The sequence below is a fragment of the Zonotrichia leucophrys genome, chromosome 3 (genome assembly GCF_028769735.1).
Source record: "Zonotrichia leucophrys gambelii isolate GWCS_2022_RI chromosome 3, RI_Zleu_2.0, whole genome shotgun sequence".
NCBI classification, from domain to species: Eukaryota; Metazoa; Chordata; class Aves; order Passeriformes; family Passerellidae; genus Zonotrichia; species Zonotrichia leucophrys.
In genome coordinates, this window is record NC_088172.1 from 98956006 (window position 1) to 98980050 (window position 24045).

General features: G+C 40.7%; 1 protein-coding gene across 9 annotated transcripts in view; it reads right to left on the minus strand.

Annotated features, from left to right (window-relative positions):
* The window catches only part of ENAH (ENAH actin regulator), a 92039-nt gene that overhangs the window by 11901 nt on the left and 56093 nt on the right, over positions 1-24045 (minus strand). For 2 of the 9 annotated variants that reach the window (XM_064709482.1, XM_064709480.1), the window contains exons 4-11: positions 23253-23264; positions 22769-22853; positions 7906-8225; positions 5842-6651; positions 3643-3950; positions 2682-2821; positions 2249-2303; positions 1902-1950 (exon numbers count right to left, since the gene is read on the minus strand). In XM_064709482.1, coding sequence (XP_064565552.1) covers positions 1902-1950; positions 2249-2303; positions 2682-2821; positions 3643-3950; positions 5842-6651; positions 7906-8225; positions 22769-22853; positions 23253-23264 — 1779 coding nt within the window. The remainder of the gene's footprint in view (positions 1-1901; positions 1951-2248; positions 2304-2681; positions 2822-3642; positions 3951-5841; positions 6652-7905; positions 8226-22768; positions 22854-23252; positions 23265-24045) is intronic. The other 7 variants (XM_064709486.1, XM_064709484.1, XM_064709483.1 and 4 more) reach the window with 4 other exon arrangements.

Below are 24045 nucleotides of genomic sequence, written 5' to 3' on the forward strand. Positions count from 1 at the left end.
AGTGAGAGCATCTTGAAGTGTCACTGGTCTCCCAGACACTGTAAGTGCCATTTGATTCTTGATCCAGCTGGGAGAAGGTCTGCCTATACTTTAGAGGCACTGGATTTATTTATAGGTACTGGATTGCTTCAGCTGTGAACCATGGAATTGTGAAACCAGTCAGCTGCAGACACTTGAGAAATAGGTTTCTAAGCTAAAGGAGTTTTCTTAAAACTCTTAATGATAGAAAATTAATTCAGTGCCAGTTTCAGTGAAGTGCCAGCAGATGCAGCCTATCATAACCAGAGTATCTTTCACCACCAAGAAAGAAGGAGGTTCATTCCTTACAACCTGCACAAGTTAAAACAGCCTCTCTGTAGTGTGGATTGTTATTAATTGCTACCATTACTTACTCAGGACTTCGGTGTGCCAGTGATCTTATCAGTCTTCACTTCAGATTTGGAGTTTGTTTGGTGTGCTCCCTTTCTTTCATATTGCTTAGCTAAGCTGGGCAAGCAGAGAGGCAGAAAGGCCCTTTCAGAGTTTCTTATTGACCAGAAAATTCCCTGGGATGCAGCTGGATACTGAGAATATCTAAATTGCACAAGTCTGCCAGCACAGTCTGTAACCCAGCCAAGTGCAGGCTCCTTATGCTAGTAATAAGCCTTAAACTTAATTTTATACACCAGTTTTCAGGACTTGTCCAGCCATAGGAGTTATTTTAGCAGGATTTTAGCTATATCTGGAAAACTGACAAACTTCTGCTAAGGCTGCAGTTTGCTCAAGGATGCCAAATATTTCTCTTAAAACACTTTAAAGACCTGTTCCAGTGATGAGGCTCAGCACTACCAGAGCTCTCACAGCAAGAAACAAAGAAAACTTCCTACTCTGGAAGGGAATGGTCAAAATCTGAATGCATTTGACATTTTTAACAGGCTTTATGAGGCTTCTTATCATCACCAATTAAAGAAACCAATTCCAGAGGTTTTAATTTCTTTCTTTTGGGGCCTATATTATCAGAAGTGTTCCAAAAGCAGTCATTTTCTCAAGGCTAATGTCCTTTCTGTTTAACAGAATGTGTTGAACAAAATGAAGCAGACGCTTGTAAAAGAAGAGAAAAAAAAAGGGGTGTGTGTATGAAAACCTTGATTTGAGTGATGTCATTTATTTCCTTGCAGTCTGACTTCTCTAGATGAGTGCCTGTATCTCAGTACTAACTTTGCCAGTTATTTCCATCTGGACACACAACCCCTGGCACTCCTTTTTATTCCCCAGCCAGGTTTTGTTCACACTGCAGCAGTGGTTTTCAATATTAAGGCCTGCACATCATCAAGTGGTTGAATCATCTGGAGGAGAAGTGCGCACATGGGCAAGCAATCAGCAGAGGAAGCTGGAACAGACTGAAAGTTGGTGTATTCATTATCCAGTTATTTCCTTTCTGCTTCCATTGCCTTTTGGGGTGACAGACTGGAGGGTTCTATGGCACAGCCCCCCCTTTTTGCAGGTATGTACTGAGAGGTGCCATGGGAAACTGAGGGTACAACAAGGGACTACCAAGGGACAGGAAAATAAAGTCTTGAGGGTCTCTTGAGAGCCAATAATTTACAATATTTTACATCTACATGCCACCTGCAGAATGTGTAAGTTTTCCTCACTGACTGTGTTGGCTACAGAGCTCCAAGCACTGCCTCTTCAGCAGAGGAATCATGGGCAAAGAATTTCAGCACTCGGCATTTATAATCTTTATTCACTTATGGTCTTTTTATCCATCGTCTTCTGAACCAGGATCCATTCTACAGTAAAACCCCATGCTGTAATCATGGGAGAAGAGGCAGGCTCCAAAATTCAGCAGAGCTGACCAAGATTTGTCACTAGATTTTAGCATTACTGAGTCCCAGAGTTCACAAACCTGAGCTACTTACCAGGTGTGCTTGTTGAAGAAACCTTAGAAGATGAAGACTCTGATTCTTCCTGATTAAAACAGAGAAGAGAGGGAATAGGGAGAGAGGAGAGGAGAAAAATAATCTTTATAATCTGTTAGATTCACAAGAACCAATCTCAACTGTTTAAATATTTCAGTTTTTATATATATATTTAAAATGGCTCTGCAGAACTGTATATAGAAAATGAGCAAGCACTATAACCACAGAGGAGTGGTTATATGTATATTTTGTACAGTAAAGCAGAAATAATCCCTTGTACACCACTGGAATCTCTCTGCTAATCCTTGTATTGAGTAATGTAAATCAGATAAAATTTCTCAACTCACAGCTTTATCTTCTTTCTGCTCTGGTTCTGTTGATCCCTTTTCAGCAATTCTTCTCCTGTAAGCAGAGACAAAAGTTACCAAGCTCATCATGGTTTTAAGATGGAAGAATGTTGTTTACTGCAATTAAAGACTTATACAGCCTCATGAAAATTAGCGTTTTAAGAAGTACTTTCAAAGCACCTTCAAAGGCAAAGCCCTCCTGCCAAAACAACTGTGCAATTTGAAGTCTGCATGCCCTCCCTTACTGCTGCACAAAGGCTTACACAGAAGTACTGGATTACACTCACATAAAAATGGCTATTCATGAAACATGATCAGCTTCCCAAAGCAGCCCTGAGCTGCTCTCCATCTGATCCTCAGCCAGCTGCAAGCCCAAATCCCACCTGTGTGATGATGACTAAGCAGCTGGAGCAGAGCAGGAACAGCTCCTCACCTCCTGGCCAGCAGGGCACTCATTTCTTCCATCAACCCACTGCCTCCCAAGGGAAGGGGTCCATTTCCACGGCCACCGTCTGTTTTGGATGAAGCAGAGCCTCCTCCTCCTCCTCCACTCGAACTGGAGGAGTCTTCACCCTTCAGAGCACACAAAAAGACAGCAGATGTGCCAACAGAATGAGAGCTGACTTCATGGAACCAGCAAAGTTCATGTGCAAGAAAGGCCCATACTGCATTTGCTGGGAATGTCCTGACAAAGGCAGGAATGATGAATCTCACTCCATGATCTCAGAAGGCTAATTTATTACTATATTATATTATATATTATATTATAGAATACTATACTAAAGAATACAGGAAGGATACTTAATGCTAAAAAGATGATAATGAAAACTCGTGACTTTTTTAAGAGTCCTGACACAGCTTGGCCCCAATTGGCCAAAGAGTCAAAACAACTCACAGCAGAATCCAATGACTCCAAACACATTGCAAATGTGAGCACCACACAGGAGAAGCAAATGAGATAAGAATTGTTTTCCTTTTCTCTGAGGCTCCTCAGCTTCCCAGGAGCAAAATCCTGGGCGAAGGGATTTTTTCAGAGAAGGTGAATGAAACAAAGCCCTTACTTCCATTGAAATGGTGACATTAAAACTGGTAAGATACTGGGCAAGAAAAAACTGAATTTCAGCAGGAGAGAAGCACTTTTATCTATTCTTATCTTTTTATCTGAGGCTTCTCAGGTTCCCAGGAGAAAAATTCTGGGTGAAGGGATTTTTTCAGAGAACATGAATGCCACAGGCACAAGTGAAGAATGGCATGGGCTGGCAGCACATCCTGTAATGCTTTTTCCTTCATGAACTAAGCCTACCCCAAATACCTTGATACTGCTGCTGACCTTGACCAAAGCTTAGAAGCAGGGGGGGACAGGAAGGTGAAAAAGAAACCAGAGCTCTATTTACCCGTGAGACTTTCCTAAGCTTGGCTCCAGCGAGTGCAGCTGCTAGTCCAGTTAGAGGGCGATTATCCTCGGCCACGAACCCCGCCGAAAAGCCCGAGGCCGGCAGGGGGGGAGCCGGAGGGGGCAGGGGAACGGGAGGGGCTTGGCTGGGCAGCGGAGGAGGCGGCGGCGGCGGCGGGGGCGGCCCCGAGGGCGGCAGGGGAGGAGGGGGCGGAGGGCCAGGAGGAGCCGGGGCTGCTACTGAAGACTGAGCTGGGCCAGGGGGCAGGGGAGGTGGAGGAGGAGGTGCAGGCGGTCCTTGGACAGCACCTAGTGTCAGAGAGAAAACAAAAAGAGGACATTAAGGATTTGGAAAACAAAAGGTCTTGCTTCCATTGAAATAGTGGTTCTTTTGCTCAGTGTACAAGACATTAGAACTGGTAAGATACTGGGCAAGGAAACACTGACTTTCAGCAGGAGAGATGCATTCTTAAATAATGTACTAAAAAAATTACACAGTATCCTGTGAGAGATCAGACAGTTCCAGAGATATTCATGAAACCCCACCAGTCAGGGTCTGTGCTGCAACCAAGAACAGCTTTACACCAGGAAACAGGCAGAGAGTAAAGTCAGGCATGAGCATCGTAGCAGGAGAGCAACAGGGTGTGCTCACATGGTGCTGAGCAGTACCTCACTGCATTAACAAACCTCACTGCATTAACAAACCCTAACACACCACCCAAACATCTGAACCCCTGCACTGTTCCAGTGCCAATGCTAACTTCTAAGCTGTATGTAAATCTTTCCTTTAAAAAAATTCCAGCAATCAACTTTTACAATTCAATACAAACAGTAATTAGTGAGTTAGAAGACTGACATATTTCAAGCTAATGGGAAGAAGCCCTTCTATTTTTTATCTATCATTCTTCTACTTATTTAAATTCACATTGTTATCCAAATACAAAGTGTACTTTGAAAAAAGAATATTCTGATGATCACTGTACTGTTATTATTATTATTAATATTATTGGAAGAGTTTAAGAAAACTTGACGTAGACAACAGCTCCACACCTCCACAGATCCTACCTCTGTCTCATCAAAACCACCAAAAGGCAGGAAAAATACTGCACAACTACCTTAATCTCTAAAGGCAGGAATTTCACATATGAGTCTTTCTGGTTTCCTACTCTGCTACCCACTGCAGAAATTCAAAAGCCTGTTAAACCCTCTTGGCATCACTCACTCCAAGTGCACACTTTTATTCCATACTAAAGTGAGGCCATTTATTCTATTTCCACTCCATCCCAAAGCAGCTCAGACCTTCATTTCAGACAGAAGGATATAAACAGGGTCCATTCTGCATGGCTTGTACCAAGCTGCTTATCCCCCAGGAACCCCTCTGCCCACACCTTTGGAGCTGCTGCAGAGTTCTGTGCAAAGACCTACATCTACTAAATCCACCTAAATCTGTTAAATCAGTATAAAAGCAGGTTAACAAAGACATGTATTACCATGTAAAATGGATTTCTATCATATTGGTGGGGTGTTCATTGAGGCTGTCACCTGCTTAATCAAACCTTTTGTCCAAATTCTTCTTAGCAACACTGGTAAAATACTGCAGAAAGATCTGTCTTTCTGTATCTAAATACACATGTATATATCTATGTGCACTAGGCAATGTATCTAAATACAACCACTGCCCAGAAAGAAATGCTCATGTTACACATTAGTTTCTAAATTTGAATTGTTCCTCACTGAAGGCCATTTACATGTCCAAAGCCACACATGTGCTCCTCTATGTTGGCTGCCATAAATGACCTATGAACTATGAAGTGGTAACAACACTTCCCAAATAAACCATGACCTCACTGAAGGCCATTTACAAGTCCACAGCCACACGTGCTCCTCAATGTTGACTGCCATTGATGACCTATGAAGTAGTAACACCACTTCTCAAATAAACCAACAGTGCAGGGTTTACCAAGCAAGAACGTGACCAACTGTGTTCTCCAAAGGCGAGTTCTTAAGAAATGAGGATTTTACTCATGACAGGCCACATAACATCAGCTCCTAGGCACAGAGCTCTTCCATTTCCCTTACCCCAGCAGTGTTGGGCATTAGGATCAGTGCAGCTTGGGGAGCACCGTGCTCATGCCTGGGGGCAGTCAGGGCTCTGCCCTGCCCTGCTTAGCGCATTAGTAGCAATAACAGAAAGCCTTACCCTGCTGGCTCGGAGCTTCAACCGGCTGAGAGGCTGCCTGCAAGACTGGCTCAGAAGCAGAGGAGTCTCCCAGCACAGAGTTTAGAGAGTTCTCAACAGAGGCAGGGGTAGCTGCAGAGGGAGAAGGGAGAACACTAGGCTTGGATGAGGGAGTCGAGGCATTCGGGGAGTTGGGAGAAGGAGAAGCTTGAGGCCCAGAGAGTGACAGAGGCGGAAAGGAAGGCAGCGGGGGGGGAGGAGGTGGCGGAGGCGGCGTTGGACCTGAGGTAGAAGGTGAAGGAACCGGATAAGCCAGGTTTTCGGGAAGCCCGTTGGGAGCCGTGGGAGAAGACGTGGACGCTTGGGCCGCCGCGTTGGAAGCCGCCACGGGCAGGACGGGTCTGGGCCCGGCGGCTTTGCCCGGAGGGCTGCTGATCATGACCGGAGGAGACGGGGGCAGGGGCGCGAAGCTGGGCGCGGCCCAGGCCGCGGGCCTGCTGCTGCTGCTGGGAGGCAACGTGGCCGCGGCGCCCACGGGAGAAGGGGGCCGGGAGCTTTTGTTCACGGGCCGAGGAACCGTGGCGTAATGGGGGAGAACGGGGTGGAAAGCTGAGCCTAGGGATGTAGCAAAACGCGATGCAGAGTGCCTTAGAGGCGGTGTAGGGGGAGTGGAGGTCGGTGGTGCAGAAGTCACTACAGCGTACTCCGGTGTGGCCTCGGCCATTGGCGCTGAGACAGCTTTTGCATATGATGGAGGAGGTGCTGAAGGAGGCTGGCAACTGGAGTATTCAGGAAGTGGAGTGCTATACGGGGAGTTGTCGAAAGATGGAGCTGGACAGAAGATGGAAAGCAGCAGCAAAGGCAGGATAAAAAAAGGAGAAAGAGAAAAAGGGAGCTAATGAAGCAACAAAACCAGCATTCGAACAAAATGTAAAAATGTAGACTACAGTTAGTACCAGAGGATTAGGCACAAGTGAAAATACTGTTAGGAAAGTTTTACATATTATCAACAGCTGCTCTTAAATTTTACCAACTCTTTTTGTGCCAACAACTGAATTTACAAGTACGTTCTAGAGAAAGTTTTCTCAAATCCCATCTGTGAGATGGGTTAGATATAGGGTTGAGCAATCAGTCTTTTACCAGCTTTTATCTTCTTGTTTGGTTGCAAACTGCAAGCAAATGTAGCGATCTTAATGATCTTAGCGATCATTTGTTTCATTAGCGATCTTAGCGATCATTTGTTTCAACTCCACTAATAAAACTCTTACCATAGGCAGCAAGTGTCATCTCTCTATTCCCCAGAAAAAGCTGCATAGCAAATATTGAAAGCACTGGGAATAAAGCTACCAATAAAATCCTCTGCTCTAAAATGACTTACATAGTATTCCTTGACTTTCACCATGAGCTGACTTATGTAAATTGAGTTTGAGATTGAAGAACAACCAAGCACTTGACTAATGTTCCATTATATTACCAAAATGAGAAAGCTTTCAGTTATCACTGGATGCTTTTCCACAGGCAGAGCATTATCTTATCTACAAATACATACAACACATTTCACTGAAATGTTACTACAATGATAGATTAAGCAAGGCTTCAGACTGAAAAGCATTTCTCACACTATTGCTTTGCCTTATATAGCAACATACCTTCTATGTTAACACACTCAACCTGATATCTTTTAGGGGTTTTTTCCCAACTTATGTAATGACAACACATTTGTTGAATAGAGCTAAAAATGATAAGGTATTTAGAAAGTTTAACTCATCACACTTCAACCAATGTTGGAGGTGCCCAAAATGATTCAAGTTCTTCCACGCAATCAGAGAGTATGGCAACGGAGTGAGCAAAGAATGCAAAAAAATTTATTTCAGAATTAATGGAAAATTATGACAGGAAAGTCAAATATCTTAGACTTCTTGCCATAAAAAAAGGGAAGGAATTCCAGCAAAATGAAGCCTGAAATACTGACTGTTGCTACACAGCTGTACACCCTTGCCATTTGTTGGTTCTCTCCCACTCCATCACCCAAACACATCAAGAGCGGTCTGGTGGTAGAACACGCTCGGATTTTGAAATTCTTACCAGCATTTGAAATTCTTCTCTCTCTTTCCCATTCCAACTGTTCCCTTTCCAACTGTTCTTGCCGCTCTCTCTCTTGCCTCTCCCGTTCGAGTCGTTCCAGTCTCTCGCGGTCCTGCCTCTCCTTCTCCTGTCTCTCCCTCTCCAGGCGCTCCTGCCGTTCCCTCTCCTGCCGTTCCCTCTCCAGCTGCTCCTGCTCCAGGCGCTCTCTTTCCAGCCTTTCCCTTTCCAGCCTCTCTCTCTCCAGCCTCTCCCGTTCCATCCGTTCGCGATCCAGCCTCTCCCGTTCCAGCTCCTTCTGCCTCTGCTGCTCTTGCAACTGTCTGCAGTGGTGAGAAAAGGAAAGAGACTCAGCTGCAAAGTGAAAACCAAACACATCAGGCAGCTCTTCAAAGGACAAGGAGATAAACCAACAATCCTGGAAGCAGCCAGAACAAAAGCACAGCATTTCTACCTACCTGGAAGTCTTAATCCTAACATGCCACTTTTCTGAGCTGGATAATAGTTTTATTATGTTTACAGTAAAAAGAATCACATATCTGATTTCCTCTTAACTAACTGAACATTCTGAGAGACAGACTTCAAGAGGTAATTTACTGCTCATTTAATAACTGATACAATCTTCCCAGTTTGGGATATGGAGTTACATTTGTTCTTTGCGCAGTATTTTATACTCACAGCAGTGAATAGAAGTACAGTGAAATAGCACTAACACAAATACTCATTAAAACAAAGAAACACCTCAAATTATGGTTTTTGGATTAACTAGTCAGATAGAATTTATCCATATTTTATTTTATTTCACATCCATCAAAACGCACACGATCCTCACTTGCATCCTAACAGACACACACAGCTGAACTGGCAACAACATGAGAACACCCTGAAGGTACAGGAAAAATGGACATGGTCAAAAAAAATCCAGGGTGCAGCAGCCAAGGAAACACTGCAGGGAGCTGGCAGGGCTTCCAGCTCAGGGGAGGCTTTGCAAAGCAAAGCAGAGAGGAGGAAGATGTGAAGAGGAGGAAAACAAGTAAAAGCCAGGCAGTGGAAATACCCTAAGGATAAGAAGAAACCTTCCAAAATTCTCTGCCAAAGCCACTGGGTTGGCTGAAAGGACTTTCCTGAAAAAAAAAAAAAAATGCAGTGGGAAAAGCTATATACCACCTGTCTGATCCTTTCTTCTCAACTTGTTCTGTATTTTCTTTAGGGTTTTTTAGGGCTTTTCAAAAGATATATCCTCTTAGTTGGTTAAAATACAACTTCTTGATTTTCAAAGCTTTTTCATCTCTTGGGGATAACACAGTGATGGAACAAAATTAGGCTGATCCTCCTCCCAGCTGTGGCCAGTGTGTTCCTGTCAGTACATAACACTGAAAATGCTGCTAGTTGTTGTTCTCTATTTAATTCTTGTTCCAAAAAAAGAGATAAATCACAACAGTTAGAAAGAAAATCTAGTCTACAAAGCACAGACCCATTTTATCTGCCATGTTTCAGAAGCAAACTGATGACAGCTTCTCAACAAACAAAAAAGCATATCCAGCTCTTAACTATAAAGCAGAGAGGAGATCTGAATTTTGACACCTCAAGTTAACATATGTGTGTTTTCTATACTGTGCCACTGGGCAATTTAATTTGGACAATCATTGGCAATATTAGCTGTATATGTAGAGTCATAAGGACAGAATTCTGAAAGGGAAGGGAACTTCAGCTGTTTCACTCCTTTTCATGCCCAGAATTACCAGCATCACTGCAAACTCCAGCCCATGAACTATTGTTATTGAAATCCATTCCATCTTCAGACCATTGTTTTTCCATTACAAACAAAAAAAATTACTAATTTTGAAATTTTATTATTTCTATAACCAAGTAAGTTCCCGCTGTGCACAACAAAAGGACTTTTTTCACTACTTAACTCATTACTCATCAGAAGCAAAAAACCAGTTCTGCTCCTTGACCATTTCCTCCCTCAGCCACAAACCAAAGCTGTAAGAGCAGTCACTAGAAAACCAGAGCTGCAACCCAGCTTTTGTTAAATGACTGATTTTTAGTATCTGAAATCCACTAAAAAGCCTGGTGATTGACCCATACAGATTTGGAGTCAGTAGAGGAGTTCTAGAAACGTTAATATAATACCATATAATATAATGAATATAATACAAACCATAGAAATATTAATTTAATACCTCCAAGAGGTATTAAAAATATCTTTGATGTTACACTTTTGCTTGTTCTGTACAAAACTGATTTGACTATGTGCTCCTTTTTCTCCTCAGATTAAACCTATTATTAGAGGAAAACAGGGTTTTCATCAAGGCTAACTTCAGCTGGGTCATGTTAAAATTCTTTTTTTTTTCCATAAAGGAGAGGTGGATGCACATGTTTTTATCTAAAAGACTGCTCAGAGCAGAAGACAACACTGACAGATTCCAAAGCAGCTTTGTTTATTTCCATCATTCTTTTGCATTCATTCGCCAGAAATGAGCATATTCCACCTAGAAATGTACACTCTTTTCATCCTAAACCTAAAATGTAGATATGACATTTGAGATCATAAACATTTCAGGTTATATTTAGTTTATAATAATGGAAGGTATCAATTCCCTGGGTTTAACAACACATCAAGCTACTGCCAGAAAATTTATTTTTCTTTAGTTCTTCATTTCTTTACATAAATAGAAGCTCAATATAGGTCACTCCTCACACAAGGGCAGTATTGCCAAGGCTGTTTTCCAACAAGCCATACCAAGGGCTCTGCCATAATTTCATATTTCCATAAACAACTTGGAAAAGGAACAGTGAGGTGCTTGTCATAAAGTTCCTTAACAATATTTAGTTATTTAGGGCAGCAAGGATGATGGCTGATTATAAGGAATTACTGATCTTCTAATTCCAACTAACCTGGGAATAAAATTGGCAAATAAAACTCAACTGAAGTGAAGCAGGGCAGAGAGAGGGAAATATTTGCTAAATGAATTTACAAAGTGCTGGACTTTGGGTTGCCTGTGGACCCAGGAGTGAGGTATTAAGGTTACAACAACATCCATTCATTGATGTGTCCTGTTCAAAAACCTCAACCAAATGGTATTCATGAAGAAAGGATTATGGACAGTACAGAAATAGCACCACCCTGCCTCACAATCCCTGCATCCCTGCTCCCACCTCCAAACAGGGAGAAAATCAGAACTGAAAAGATTTTAAGAGCAGCAGAACAGTGTTATCAAATGTACCCAACACCTTCCATCTAAAAATAATTTAGAAAGCTGTAATTCTGCATTCTGGGAAAGACAACTGGAGCTCTGAGTGATGGGGACATTCCTTCACAACAGCTGGGAGGAAAGAGTCAATGAAATAATGAGAGCAAAGCTCAGAAGAAAAGAGCAGCCCTGCACATCAGGCAGATGGAGCTATGGAACTCTTTGCCAGAGTGATTCAAAGAAAAAGCAAGAAAAAGCCCACAGAAGGGAAAAAAACCCACCAAGAACCATGGGAAATCCCTTAGAAAACAGCAGCTCCATCATGCAGAAGCTGTTGAACCAAGGGATGCCCAGAGGATGGAGAGCAGCAAAGGGAAGCATTCCAGGTGTTTGGCCTGGCCCAGAAGGATTTGTGTCACACCAAAATGCATCTAAGTGTTTAAATTTAGTCTGAAGCAAAAATTATTTCAACTGGCAATGAACACGATCAAATTATATTGACCAAATAAGATAAAAAACAGTGAAATAACCACTTTTATCCACACAGGACCTGAATAACAAAGTACTCATCATTTAGTAAATATTGAGTAAGGCAGTATTTAACATTTCTTTTCTCTTTTTTCTTTTTTTTTTTTGTAAAAGAATCCCCATTTCTTCAGAAAATAAAAGGAATAAACCCAGAATTTTTTGCCAGGAACAAAGTTAAGCACTTTGCTTACAATACAAAAGCTCTACCAAGAGAGGGCAGCAAAATACCTTGCAAGCGTATCTTACAAATATGAGACTAAATACACCATTGTTGAGAATAATTTCACATTATATGCCACTGAAGCATCCTTTTGTCAACAAAGAAAAAAAAGAAGCCAAAGTAACAAGCAAACAAACAAACAAAAAAAAAACCCAACCAAAAAAGCCACACCGCATAACTCACTACACCTCTGCTGTCATTTTAACAATTTTAATAAATCTTTTGAATAGCAAACCAAACGGTGCACAGGTCAGATGCCAGTAATGCAATCAAGTTGCTTTAACACAACTTAATAAGCAAGGAAAAATTCCATAAGCTCCACACTAGATCTTAGCAAGTGTTACAGTTGTAACTAAAAAAGATCAAAACCACATTTGATTATTCAAAAAAAAAGGCATCAAATCCCTCTGGCTTTGTTTAGTCAGCATTAGATAGTATTATATTTAATACTATTTTATATAGTATTTAAATTTTAATTTTTAGTATTTTTAATATTTTAAAATTTTGTCAGATATCAAAATTATATTAGACAAAAGCATTAGCAGATTAAGAAGAGTCATCACACACCCATTAAAGTACATCTGAATGTCAAGACTGGTAAGTTCAAGAACCCTGTGAAAGCAATACCTGAAAATCCTTCAGTCTTAGAAACCACCAGGACAACTTTTGGAAAAGCTAAAGAGATACTCTAAATGCCCCAGAGAGCTGTCTTGTACTGAAATGCTTGTTATGCAAAGACAATGTGATTATTCCAACTATTTCAGAAGTGTGACTTATTAAATGTAAGAGGTAATTTCCATGAAATAGCTGAGCCTGCTGTAGAGCTGCACATGTCAGTCACACACAAGGTGCTGTTACTCATGTTCAGATTCAGAGTCAACTTCAGAACCTCAGAATAGCTGGGAGCTCTACCACAGTGACTGTTCATGACACTTTCTTTGTGGATTTTAATTAGCTTCATGCCAAAAGCATTTTGGGAAACTTCACTTTGGGGTGTTTTGGGAGAGGCACTTGGTTATTTTTTTGGTGGTGCTCTTTTAAAATTAGTTTACTTTAATACTGCACCAGCTTTTAAAATTATTTCCCCTCTTGCCCTTATACTTTTGTCCAGTTAAGGAGATACTGTCTGAGGATAAAGAAAGAAACATATTTACAATATTAACTCGTGACTTAATATGAGCATTAATCCTGCAGTTCTTTGGGCAGCCAAGCAGCAGGAGCATGACTACATTCTTGAAATAACACATGGGGAAAAAAAAAGATGCAATGAGCAGAATTAAGCACACACTGTTGCATCCCTGCTGGAAAAAATCCCCCCACATTCTGAGATGGTGACAATGTTTAGAATTTCTCCTACGTGACAACTGCAAAACAGAATTGCAGTTAATTTACTTACTCAGGTACACACAAAGCCTTCCTGGCTGGCTCTTGATCATAAAAAGGAATAACAATTCAGCAGCCCTGCTGTCTCAGCTCCTGTTATTCTATGAAATGAGCCAGCACCACATGCACGCTGAGATCACTTTCCATTTAGCAAGTAGCACCACTTCATTCAAAGGCCAGTGTGAGTGATGGGTGACTAGGATGTTGTCTCAAATTAATACTATTAATTATTTTGTATTGTTATTGTTATTAGTATTATTATTTTGGGGTGGGGGAAGGGAACAGATGGGTTTTTTTAAACTTTTGCTCCTGAAGGTGAATGGCTGTGAGATCCTCTAAGCCTTTTGCTGAAGACTTCAACACAGTCAATCAAAAGAATGGAGCCCTCAGTTAATTCTTTTTAAAATGTGGCCATTACCACACAGGTTGAAGAGAAGACAAAGATCTCAACTAGATTAAGAGACTTCAGTGTTTACTGGTAAAACAACATTCTGGTTCAGAGCAGAGTTAATAGCCAGAGGGAAAAACTGTCCTTTCCTGGGACTCTTTCCACATCTAAGTCTCCATATCTTTGTCACCTGCAGCAGAGTCACTGGATTTGTACAAAACTCCTTCCACCAGAGCAAGGATGCCTTGAAACATGAAGAAACTCCAGCTGTGTCAAAACCCAGAGCTCCTGTCACAAGGACATCAAGAGGGGAAAAAAAACCACTGTGAGTAACAAATGCAGAGCTGAAACAGTCTGCAAAGCAAAGAGCTGCCTGCTCTGGCAGGTCACCTTGCTTCCTCAAGTGGAAGTTGTGCTGTACATTCACATAAATCTTCAGCATTCTAACACTAGCTTGCTTTGCTCTTGGCTGTGAGATCAAGCCATTACATTTTTTCCTAAAAAGATGATAGGAAACTGCACTGAGGAGCCCATATATCAACCTGAATAACAGAGTTCAGCCACGAACCTGGAAGGCTTCTTGTCACAAAGCCAGATACATTAAAAACAGAGGTATTTCCATGAACAGTACAAAGGCATCTTTGTAACACATCCAAATTCAGGAGGCACTGAGCTGACAGACACTCCAAGATGAACAGAAACTTGTTTGAAGTATTTAATTTTAAAACTCACTGTAGAAAACAAAAATCCAAGACAAAGCCTGCAGAAAACAAAATATCTTGAGGAACAGACCTGACTGAAGCAATTGCTGCATTGAATGAAGAGGTCAGCTGCAGGCAGATAATTCATAATATTTGACAGCTGTTAGTTGTCATTTATGAACACACCAATTTCACATTTCATTCTTTCTTGGCAGAAAAACTGTGTGTCAAAGCAGGGCATCAAATCACTCAAAGATCAATATGAACACTATCCCTGTTTTGTCTGCTTAAAGATACAAAAACAAGGCAAATAACAGAGGAAAAAATTCAATATGTGTACTGAAAGAAGACACCAAAAACCATCACGTGAGTTATTAAAAAACAACATTAAAAACATACATTTGAGGGGAGATTATCTGTGTCACACAGGGTGGTTTTTTTTTTGCTTTTTTTTGAAAAATAGTTTCTTGCTTGTGCTGTTACTTTTTCCAAATGACAGAGTGTGTCAGAAGAGAGACATAAGGATGACACTAAGAAGGCAGCATGAAGGTTGCCAGACTATTGCTGATTGTAAGCACTGCAGTAATATTCTGCAATATTAACATGCACATGGTAACTTTTATTTTTAATATTCTTATTGTTCTGAAAGTTATCATTCAGACATTCATTATAAGAAACCAAATGTGGTTCTAAGAAAGTACTCAACAGCTGATACATCTTTCTTTCTGCATTTCACTAGGGTTTTTTTAAGTTTTAAAGGCAAGAAATATAGTAATAACACTATGCTAAATTCTAGAAGTAAATGTATCACATCAGCTATGATTAAAGCTGGGTTCATCAATCCAAACCAAGCTGCTCAACCTGGAGCCTCAGTGTACCCAGACTTTTGGGGCTGCCCTGAGCTCCTCTAACCCTGCCCCCAACTGCAGAGCAACAAGCAAGCCAGCAATGTTTGGAGTTTTCTTCTCAAATGCTGTTAGCCCCAGCATGTGGGCACAGATAGCATTATCTAATCCAACAGTCACTACTCACTAGAACACATCTCACATGATGGTTTCTCCTCCTCCCAGCACTGAGTCACTGCAGCAAACACAGCAGCTGGCTGCACACAGGCTACACAATGTCTGCCTGAGCCACAGGCACCAGCACAGATGCAGGCTGACCTCAGCTCCATCTGAAGCCTGCTGTCCTCTACCTTGTGATCACCAGGAACTCTCTCTGGACATCCACAGAAGTAGATACAGACACAGACAAGCTACTTTAGCCTTGAAACTATTATAGGGGGAAAAAATGATTTGACATGTTATTTTGAACTTAGCTCCTAGGCACAGGCACCAGCACAGATGCAGGCTGACCTCAGCTCCATCTGAAGCACCTTGTCCTCTACCCTGTGACCACCAGGAACATCTGGACATCCACAGAAGAAGATACAGACACAGCCAACCTACTTTATTCCTGTTGAAACTATTATAGGGGGAAAAAAATGCTTTGACATGTTATTTTGAACTTAGCTCCTAGGCACAGGCACCAGCGCCAGGCTGACCCCAGCTCCATCTGAAGCATTCTGTCCTATACCTTGTGATCACCAGGAACTCTCTCTGGACATCCACAGAAGTAGATACAGTAGATATAGACACAGTCAACCTATTTTAGCCCTGTTGAAACTATTATAGGGGGGAAAAAAGTGCTTTGACATGTTATTTTGAACTCTGCCCCTAGGCACAGGCACCAGTAACAGATGCAGGCTGACCTCAGCTCCATCTGAAGCACCTTGTCCTCTACCCTGTGATCACCAGGAACATCTGGACATCCACAGAAGTAGATACAGACACAGCCAACCTACTTTAGCCTCGTTGAAACTATTACAGGGGAAAAAAAAGTGCTTTGACATGTTATTTTGAACTTAGCTCCTAGCTTGATTTTTAATAGTTTAATCCTCTGATCATCTTCTGTACAAGTTCAGGAAAGTGTGTCCTGTTATGGCTCTTCAAATTTGCAGGAATTTATCTGAGTAATCAAAATGGAGTACCAGCATTAAACTTGCTCTTCCATCTTTAATATTAAATATTTATTCACCACTCCAAAACTCAGCATTTGCCACAGAGCTCAGTCTCCTGTATGGTCACGCAAACCTACTGAATATTTACAATATCTCAGTGCCTACACATTATGTACCATGGAATGAACACAAACCACCCCCCAAATTTCATAATTCATGTACAAAGAGAAAATACATCTACATCTTGGAAATTTGCAAGCTGTATTGACATCAAACACAGGCAGCCTCCACAGAGACTGAGAATCTTCATAAATAAGAAGTTCAGGATGCACCAATAACCTAAGCTCAGCAGAAATGATCAATATTTAACCTCTTTGCATCTTCCTAAGCAACCTCAGCTGCATAAATTTCACTTTGCATTATCTAAACTAAACTCCTGCTCTAAAACTCTTACCAGGTCAGCTTTATTTTCTGTCAAGTGCTTGACAGTCAGGACAGTTTCTACCTGAGCATAATCCACATGGTGTCAGAGAAACCCAGACCAGACTTGGTCAGCTTGGTACAATGAGCAAGACACAGGACTCAGAAGATTTGCCAAGTCTGACTGTTAAAGGCCAGAGGTTTGTGAAGTGAGTTGATGTATTTGCTCTGGAAATGACAATTTCTGCCCCTCTGAACTGTGCTCTGCACCTCTGGTTGTTTCAGCAGCACCGAGAGGTGAGACTGGTTCAAATTGTGGTTTGTATCAAACACTTTACACAGGCTGAAATGATGATGTATTTAACTGCATTTATCATGATTTTGAAACACTGCACAAATCCAGGCCCTTACAGCTATTCCCAAAGTTCAGGCAGCTTTCTCTTGATCAGACACCATTGCAAGTAACACTTCCAATGTCCATTTGATTTTCCCTGTACACTAATGGTCCACAGGTTGGTGGTTTTCCCCTCTAAAAACAGGACACCTACTAGGAATTCTCATTCTATTCTAATCATCAAAATCTGCAATATCATATATTATATCATATCATCCAACCCCTCCTGTTCTCCTTCATTCTCACATATCTCAACTCACATCAGCAACATGGACTTGCTTTGTTCAGCAAAACACCAAAAGAAATTTGATTGCTACAGGTCCCATTGGTGCACTGATGACTGTTTTTGTGCTCCTCACACTTCCACAGCAATCCTCCTCTCTTCTACATGAACTGAAAATTCCCTCTTGGTATCTGTCAAATGCTTTACCAAAGCCTTTCTGCTTTTGTGAAGAAAATACTGTCTGGGTCCAGTTTACTGTCCAATGTTTTATCTGTTACCAAAGTCAAATTAACAGGCTTTCATCTCCTTGATCAAACGGGATTTAAGGTTTAAGAAGGAGCTTTTATGTTATAAGCTAAAAATGCATTAGCTGCAAGTAGCAAGAACTAGGTTTTATCAGTCAAGCAAAAATTAGTAGCCGGCCACTGTGATAAAGACATGAAGAGACAAGCAGAAACTTGAAATGCATTAGATAGAGGAATTCTAACAGACTAAGGGATCTATTAATGCTCTTGGATAAACTTAATTAAGCCTAATTTTCCTCATCTCCATCTTTTTAATAATATTATCTCAAACTAAGAGAACATGAGCTTTCCTGGGAGATGCCAGATCACAGAAAGACACCTGTACTCATGGAATTTTAGAAAAAAGAAGAATCTCAGCAGTAGAAAAACCTACTTTCATTAGCAACTCCCACTCAGTAGTGAATTCCAGTGAGTACAACTGGAACACAATTTTTTTAAAAGGGAACCAGAATAACCAAAAATCTTGAAAAATGTAGAACAACTTTCAACTCCAGTTTCATATTCTGCATTAAACAGAATAAAGCTCACAGAACTGTAAGATTTGAAAGCAATTCTACTGATGTCATCAGAACACTACTTAATGGAAGAGTGGTCTCCTCAGCAGGTCAATGTTACCAGCATCTACAATTATACTGTAACCACAGAGCACCCATTACACCTACCCATAAAGCCAGGTTAGTCTCTGAAAGCTTTACTACAAATGGAAAGAAAATTAGACAGGCTAAAAAAAAAAATAAAAAGGGAAAAGCCCCTTTTGATTCCATCTAAACCATGTCTATGCCCAGCTACAAACAATACAATCATATGAGTGGGTTCTACTCACTTCTCAAACCCTAAACCAAAAAGGCAACAACTCCATCATATTCATGTGTATCTCAGATTAGAGCTGTGTGCTCAGTTATTATCTAATCAATCCATTTGCCTTTTAAAGAAATCCTACTTCCCTGAAAGAAGCTGTTGGATAAATGGCACCATTTCAGAAGCAAAGCTGGAAGTTCTACATCTGACCACTAACTAGGGAAAAGTTACAGGCTGTGGGAAATCAGTAGAAACAAGGCTACCAGGGACACACAGCCATGGGCAAACTTTTATTCCTTTAAACTACAATAGCTACATTGACACTGAATAGCAGGATTTTTTTCCTTATCATTTCTACATATGTTTTCAAAACAGCTCAGGAGTAAGTATGTAATAATTACTAAGTTACAAGGAGGAAAACATTTTACTGAAGTTGAAGAATAAGATTAGCAAAATTCAGAAAAAAATTAATCTGTAAAATAAAAATATTGCCTTCAAGTCTCTTATTTACTAAGAAACTGCTACATTTGACAGCCTCTGAACTTGGACTAAAACTAAGAATCCTTCCACAGGATGTTATGAAATCCACACCATAAAATACTAAATTCTAGCACAGGCATACCCTGTGTTTTCTTTAACAGTACCACCACAAACCAAGCTAAACCAAAGCCAATAAAGTATTTAATAATTACAATCCCTCCCAATATTCTGCCGTTGCATTTTCCAAGCCTGTAATGTTTTTGAGTACTTACGAAAGAATTCGGTCGAGTTTTGGTCCATGGTGCCCCTGAAGGGCAGTGGGGGGCTTGTACACCCTCATCATTCCTTACTATCTGTACAGTTCCTCTGTTCCTGCAGCTCTTTATTTATGAAGCAGTGACCATTTTGAAGTTATTTATAAACATTAACTCATTAAATTCCCAAGTGTCATCTTAGATACCAACTCAGTGACTCATATTCCTGACAATGTATTTACCACGGCTGGGAGAGAAGGTAAATTTACATGCACCAGTAGCACACACAGGCATGCCATGAACTAATCTTGTATTTTAAAATGCTCTTTGGCATTAGGTAACTCTGCAGTTATTAACAAATGTGTGTGTCAACTGAAGCTGGCTCATTATCCATCAGTGGAATTTATAAACACTGCCTGGCCACCACTCTGACAAAATGAAAAACAGCCCACAGAACAAAATATCCCTTCAGTTTTGAGGATCAAAAATGGAAGCTGGAGTGTTTTAAAGCCTGCTATTACTGTACTGAAGTGAGTGCAAATTAAGGAAAATTACAGCTAGCTTCAAGCACTCCCTGAGAGGCAAAGCATCCACCATGTGTTAAGGTTGCTTAAAACACAGTAACAAAGTTATCAATTCACAGAAAAAATTACTTCATTACACCTTATGTGTAATCTTGGCATTATAAAAACCTCAGTGTTTCAGATGGCACATCTGGTCCTAGCAGCCTCAGGAACTGTACCACTGCCCAGTAAGCAATACAAATATTCAAGTAGGAAGCTCTGCAGCAAAATAAACAAAGCGGTTTTACCCAACATGTAAGGGCATCTAAATCCTTTCTAAAACAGAGAAAAATCTCTGAACCAAAATAATGTATTCTGCTGGCAAGGAACTAATTTCACTCTTCAATTCCCAATTTTCCCAAGATTCCTGAACACTGGTTATGAAAGCAAAGGAAAGCATCAGACCCTGATGGTTGAAGAACTCTCTTTATTATGCCACTCTTCACTGGTCAGTCCTTTGGCAAAATACTTCTGAAGAAATGTTTCTATTTCTGCCTAGGAAAACCCTGAAGCTCCAAGCCACATAATTTAACTTTGAAATTATTCCTTCTCTGAGCAGAGGGTTAGACTAGACCTCCACAGGGTCCCTTTAATTTTCATGCAAGCAGATATTTTTCTCCAGCTTAGAATAATTTGAAAAACATTTTCCTGCACTTAACAGGGGAGTCAGTCACACACTCCTAAATCCAGGCACACCTAAGTGGAGGGATGGGAGAGCAGAACTCAAAGACAACTATTATCAAGCCACACTTTAAAGAAAACCCCCACCCAACAGACACACATTCCACAAGCCACAGACTTGGCACAGCCTTTCTCCTGATCCATCACAAACCCCATGTTCCTTCCCACGCAGTAACATTTATTCCCATTTCTTGCATTCCCTGTAGTCTTACTGCTCCCCACAGGATTCAAGCCTGCCCACACTGCTTTTACCCTTTAGAGAGATTGGAAATATCACTTGGAGATTTGTTGAAAGTAATATATACTTCAACCTTTTCTTCCCAACTATTTACTACTCTCTACATGATGGTAGTAACTCTTGCTCTTAAGAGTCTGAAAGCTGCAAGACAGTTACTACAGAAGAGAAGTTCTAGCTTAGAGTTAATTGAACTTTATTATCACCATGTAGTTACAGGAGTAATGAGACTGAAGAAGCATTTGTGAAATGTTTTAACAAAATTACATGTTCTTCTTAAGCTTAATGACACAGCAGCAATAGTCCTTCCACGGGCAATCTGTCTAGCAGCATGAGTAAACTCATTCCAGTGCTCCATCCTTGTTTCAGGGGAAAACAAAACAAACCCAGACCCAGACTTCAAAGAGGACATTGCATTAAATGGAAACAAGTTGGGCACACTGATCAAAAAAGCCATAAGAATGCCATCTGATAGGATGTCCTTCACATACCAAAAATTTCAAGAGACTTTCAGAGCTCTTAATATAGGGCAGCACTTTATTCTGAGGAGATGCCACTCTACAATGCTTCTCTCGAAAGCATTTCAGCATTATAAATTTCAGATAGTGCAGATCTCTAAAGGAACAGACAGCAAATAAAAATACTAAAAACCACTAATGTAGGACAGAAAAAAATATTGAAAGAAAAAAGGCTTTTTAAAAGTCTGTCAAAAGAAGTGACATAAAAGACTTTTATCATGACAGCAAACTTGCACATAAACACATCAAACAGACAGATTTGTAATGAGGTTCTTGCTATTTGTTCTTAAACAAGGTAACTTTCAGATAAAGTGATTCCTGCTCAGATTTAAGAAGACACAGAAGAGATAGAGAAGTATAATGCCAATTTTGATGGCAACCCTTTGTTCAACATATAGAGCTTGATTATCAAATGAATTATTCCTAAACTGGCAATTGGGTTCTGCTCACCTCTAAATGCTGAACAGCAAAATAGAAAAAGCTTCAGTGCTAATTAGACCCAACATGTTTAAGCATTTTTTCAGTCAGCACAAAAAGCTATTAGGTACATTTACACCACCAGTCTGGACCACCTCCCATTTATCCAAGGCTCCTGTTCCCTGGATCTGTCCTGCATGTGAACCATTCCCAGCACCCCTTCAGGAACGGAACAGCTAATCTCCTGGCAGTGTTTTGATGGTAAAACAATCCAGGATTGCAGCACAGGCAGTGTGCTTGGGACAGCCCAAGGTCTTGCTGTTTTCCCTTAGCCCAGGGTGACAGCACTGTCCTACAAGCCTCTGCCATGTCACACACCCATAACCCCCACACTCACCCCACATCGCCAAAAAGTGGGAAGATGGCAACCACAGAGTCTGTAGAAATTATGCACTTCATCAATACATAATGATGATTAAAAGGAAGGGGAAAAAACTCTGTTCAAAATGCTACAGGTCTGAAAAAATATCCCACAGGGATAGAAATTGAACGGAACAGGTAAACTTGGAGGAAGCCCCAACTGACCAAGGGAACACAGATATATATAACCAGCAATGCTCCAGCTGAAAATTACACTGCTAAAAGCTCCATCAATTTATACACTAAAAGCAGAAAATTAAGGCTTTTTGCTAAATAATACACTGCAAAGGCAAACAAGATTTGCAATAGAATGTTCTGATCTAGCACATCCACGCTCAGGACAAAAGCCCTGTCATTCATGATGACTCAGTTCTCTGCTTCTCAAACTTCCTTCCTCGCTTGCTGCTTTTTTCAGTGTCAAAAACTGAACACACAACAGTCACTGGAAAATTAATCAGCCTGGCTGAAAATGACAACAGTGAAATCTCCCAAGGCTTCCCCTCTGATCTTCAACTCTTCCCTGGCATGCCAATTCCAACTGCATTGTTTGAATGGGTGGAGAGCAGAACAAGGGATCCAGCAACAAAGTTTTTACATCTTTACAGAGTGGCATTGAAAACTGTGCACATACAAATGCTGCCCTCGTGCAGGAGAGCAATTCTAAGTCCTTGACATTTATTTTCTCCTCATTAATAGTTATCACTTCCTTGAACTGAACAGCTGCTCACTCTTAATACCATACCTTCTCTGGATTTCCATTTCTTCTTGTGATGGACCATTCTGTACTTGAGAGGGAAGCTGTGAATTCTGTCGAGGCAATGTAGGACCTAAGAGCAAAAACAGATCATAAATTAATGGTTTGAATTTTTACCATGCAAAAAAAAAAAAAAAACCAAAAAAAAGGCACAAAATCAAAGAAAAAGGCCAGCCATCACACACCATTTTAAGAACTGCTCACTTTTGCTTTTTAAGCCAAACAAGCTCAACACCATAATGCAGCAAATAAAAACTGCAACCTCACACATGTACAATGTTACCTCACACAACTGCAGAATGATTTTATTTCACATGGATGGAAAGGTCTCACAAAAATGCAAACCAAACTTTCTGCATGATGGAATTTGACAAAAGCTTTGAAAAGCACTCCAAGTCTGATTGTTTTTCTTAAAACAATGAACAAACACTCTTGGAGGAGCAAGAAAGGCTCAAAAAATTAAACCACTCACCTAAATAGAACACTGGAAAATGGGGAGAAAACAGAAAAAGGAAAAAAACAAAAGAACAGGAGAAAAACCATCAGAACCATACCACCACACTGAGAGAACGAAGATAAAGCAAGTTTCTACAGGTCACACCAAAATTTCCTCAGATTTCAGGTCATCAACTTGGATCAAAGACCTTTTCTGCATTGATAAGTATTGTGTCCACAGGAATGGGGCATATATCAAATGTGCAAACTGAGAATTCCGCTAAGCACAAAGGATGCAAAAGGGAAGGTCATGCAAAATCATCTCCAGCCTTTACTGATACGGAATTCTGAGCCATACAACAAGTAATTGTCTATGTGAGATCCATATTCCAGAAACAAAAAAAGCTTTACCATTTTAATCACAAATGTATTTACAGCACAAAACTGTGTAAAAAGAAGTGAAGAACAAAGTGTGGAATGGAATAGAGGAGACCATGGATGAATTGCTGCTGTCAGGCAGTAATCCAGGAAATTATTTAGACTACAACTATGCTCAAGATTATAGAATTTATAAGAAACAAGAATTAAAATCCATTAAAACATCGAGTTTTGAAAATGTCCAAGAGCAAAGCAGTGATTTCCCACTGATACTCCACCAAACTAGTTAGAGCTATGGAGTTGTAATGAGATCTTCCCCATCTCAAATATCAAAATACAAAATCTTTTCCTATCTGAATTGGTGAAAGTCACCCAAACCCATAAAAAGACCATGTGTGATACACATCAAGGACAGGCAACTTGAGTGAGACACAGCAAACAAGTGCCTTGTC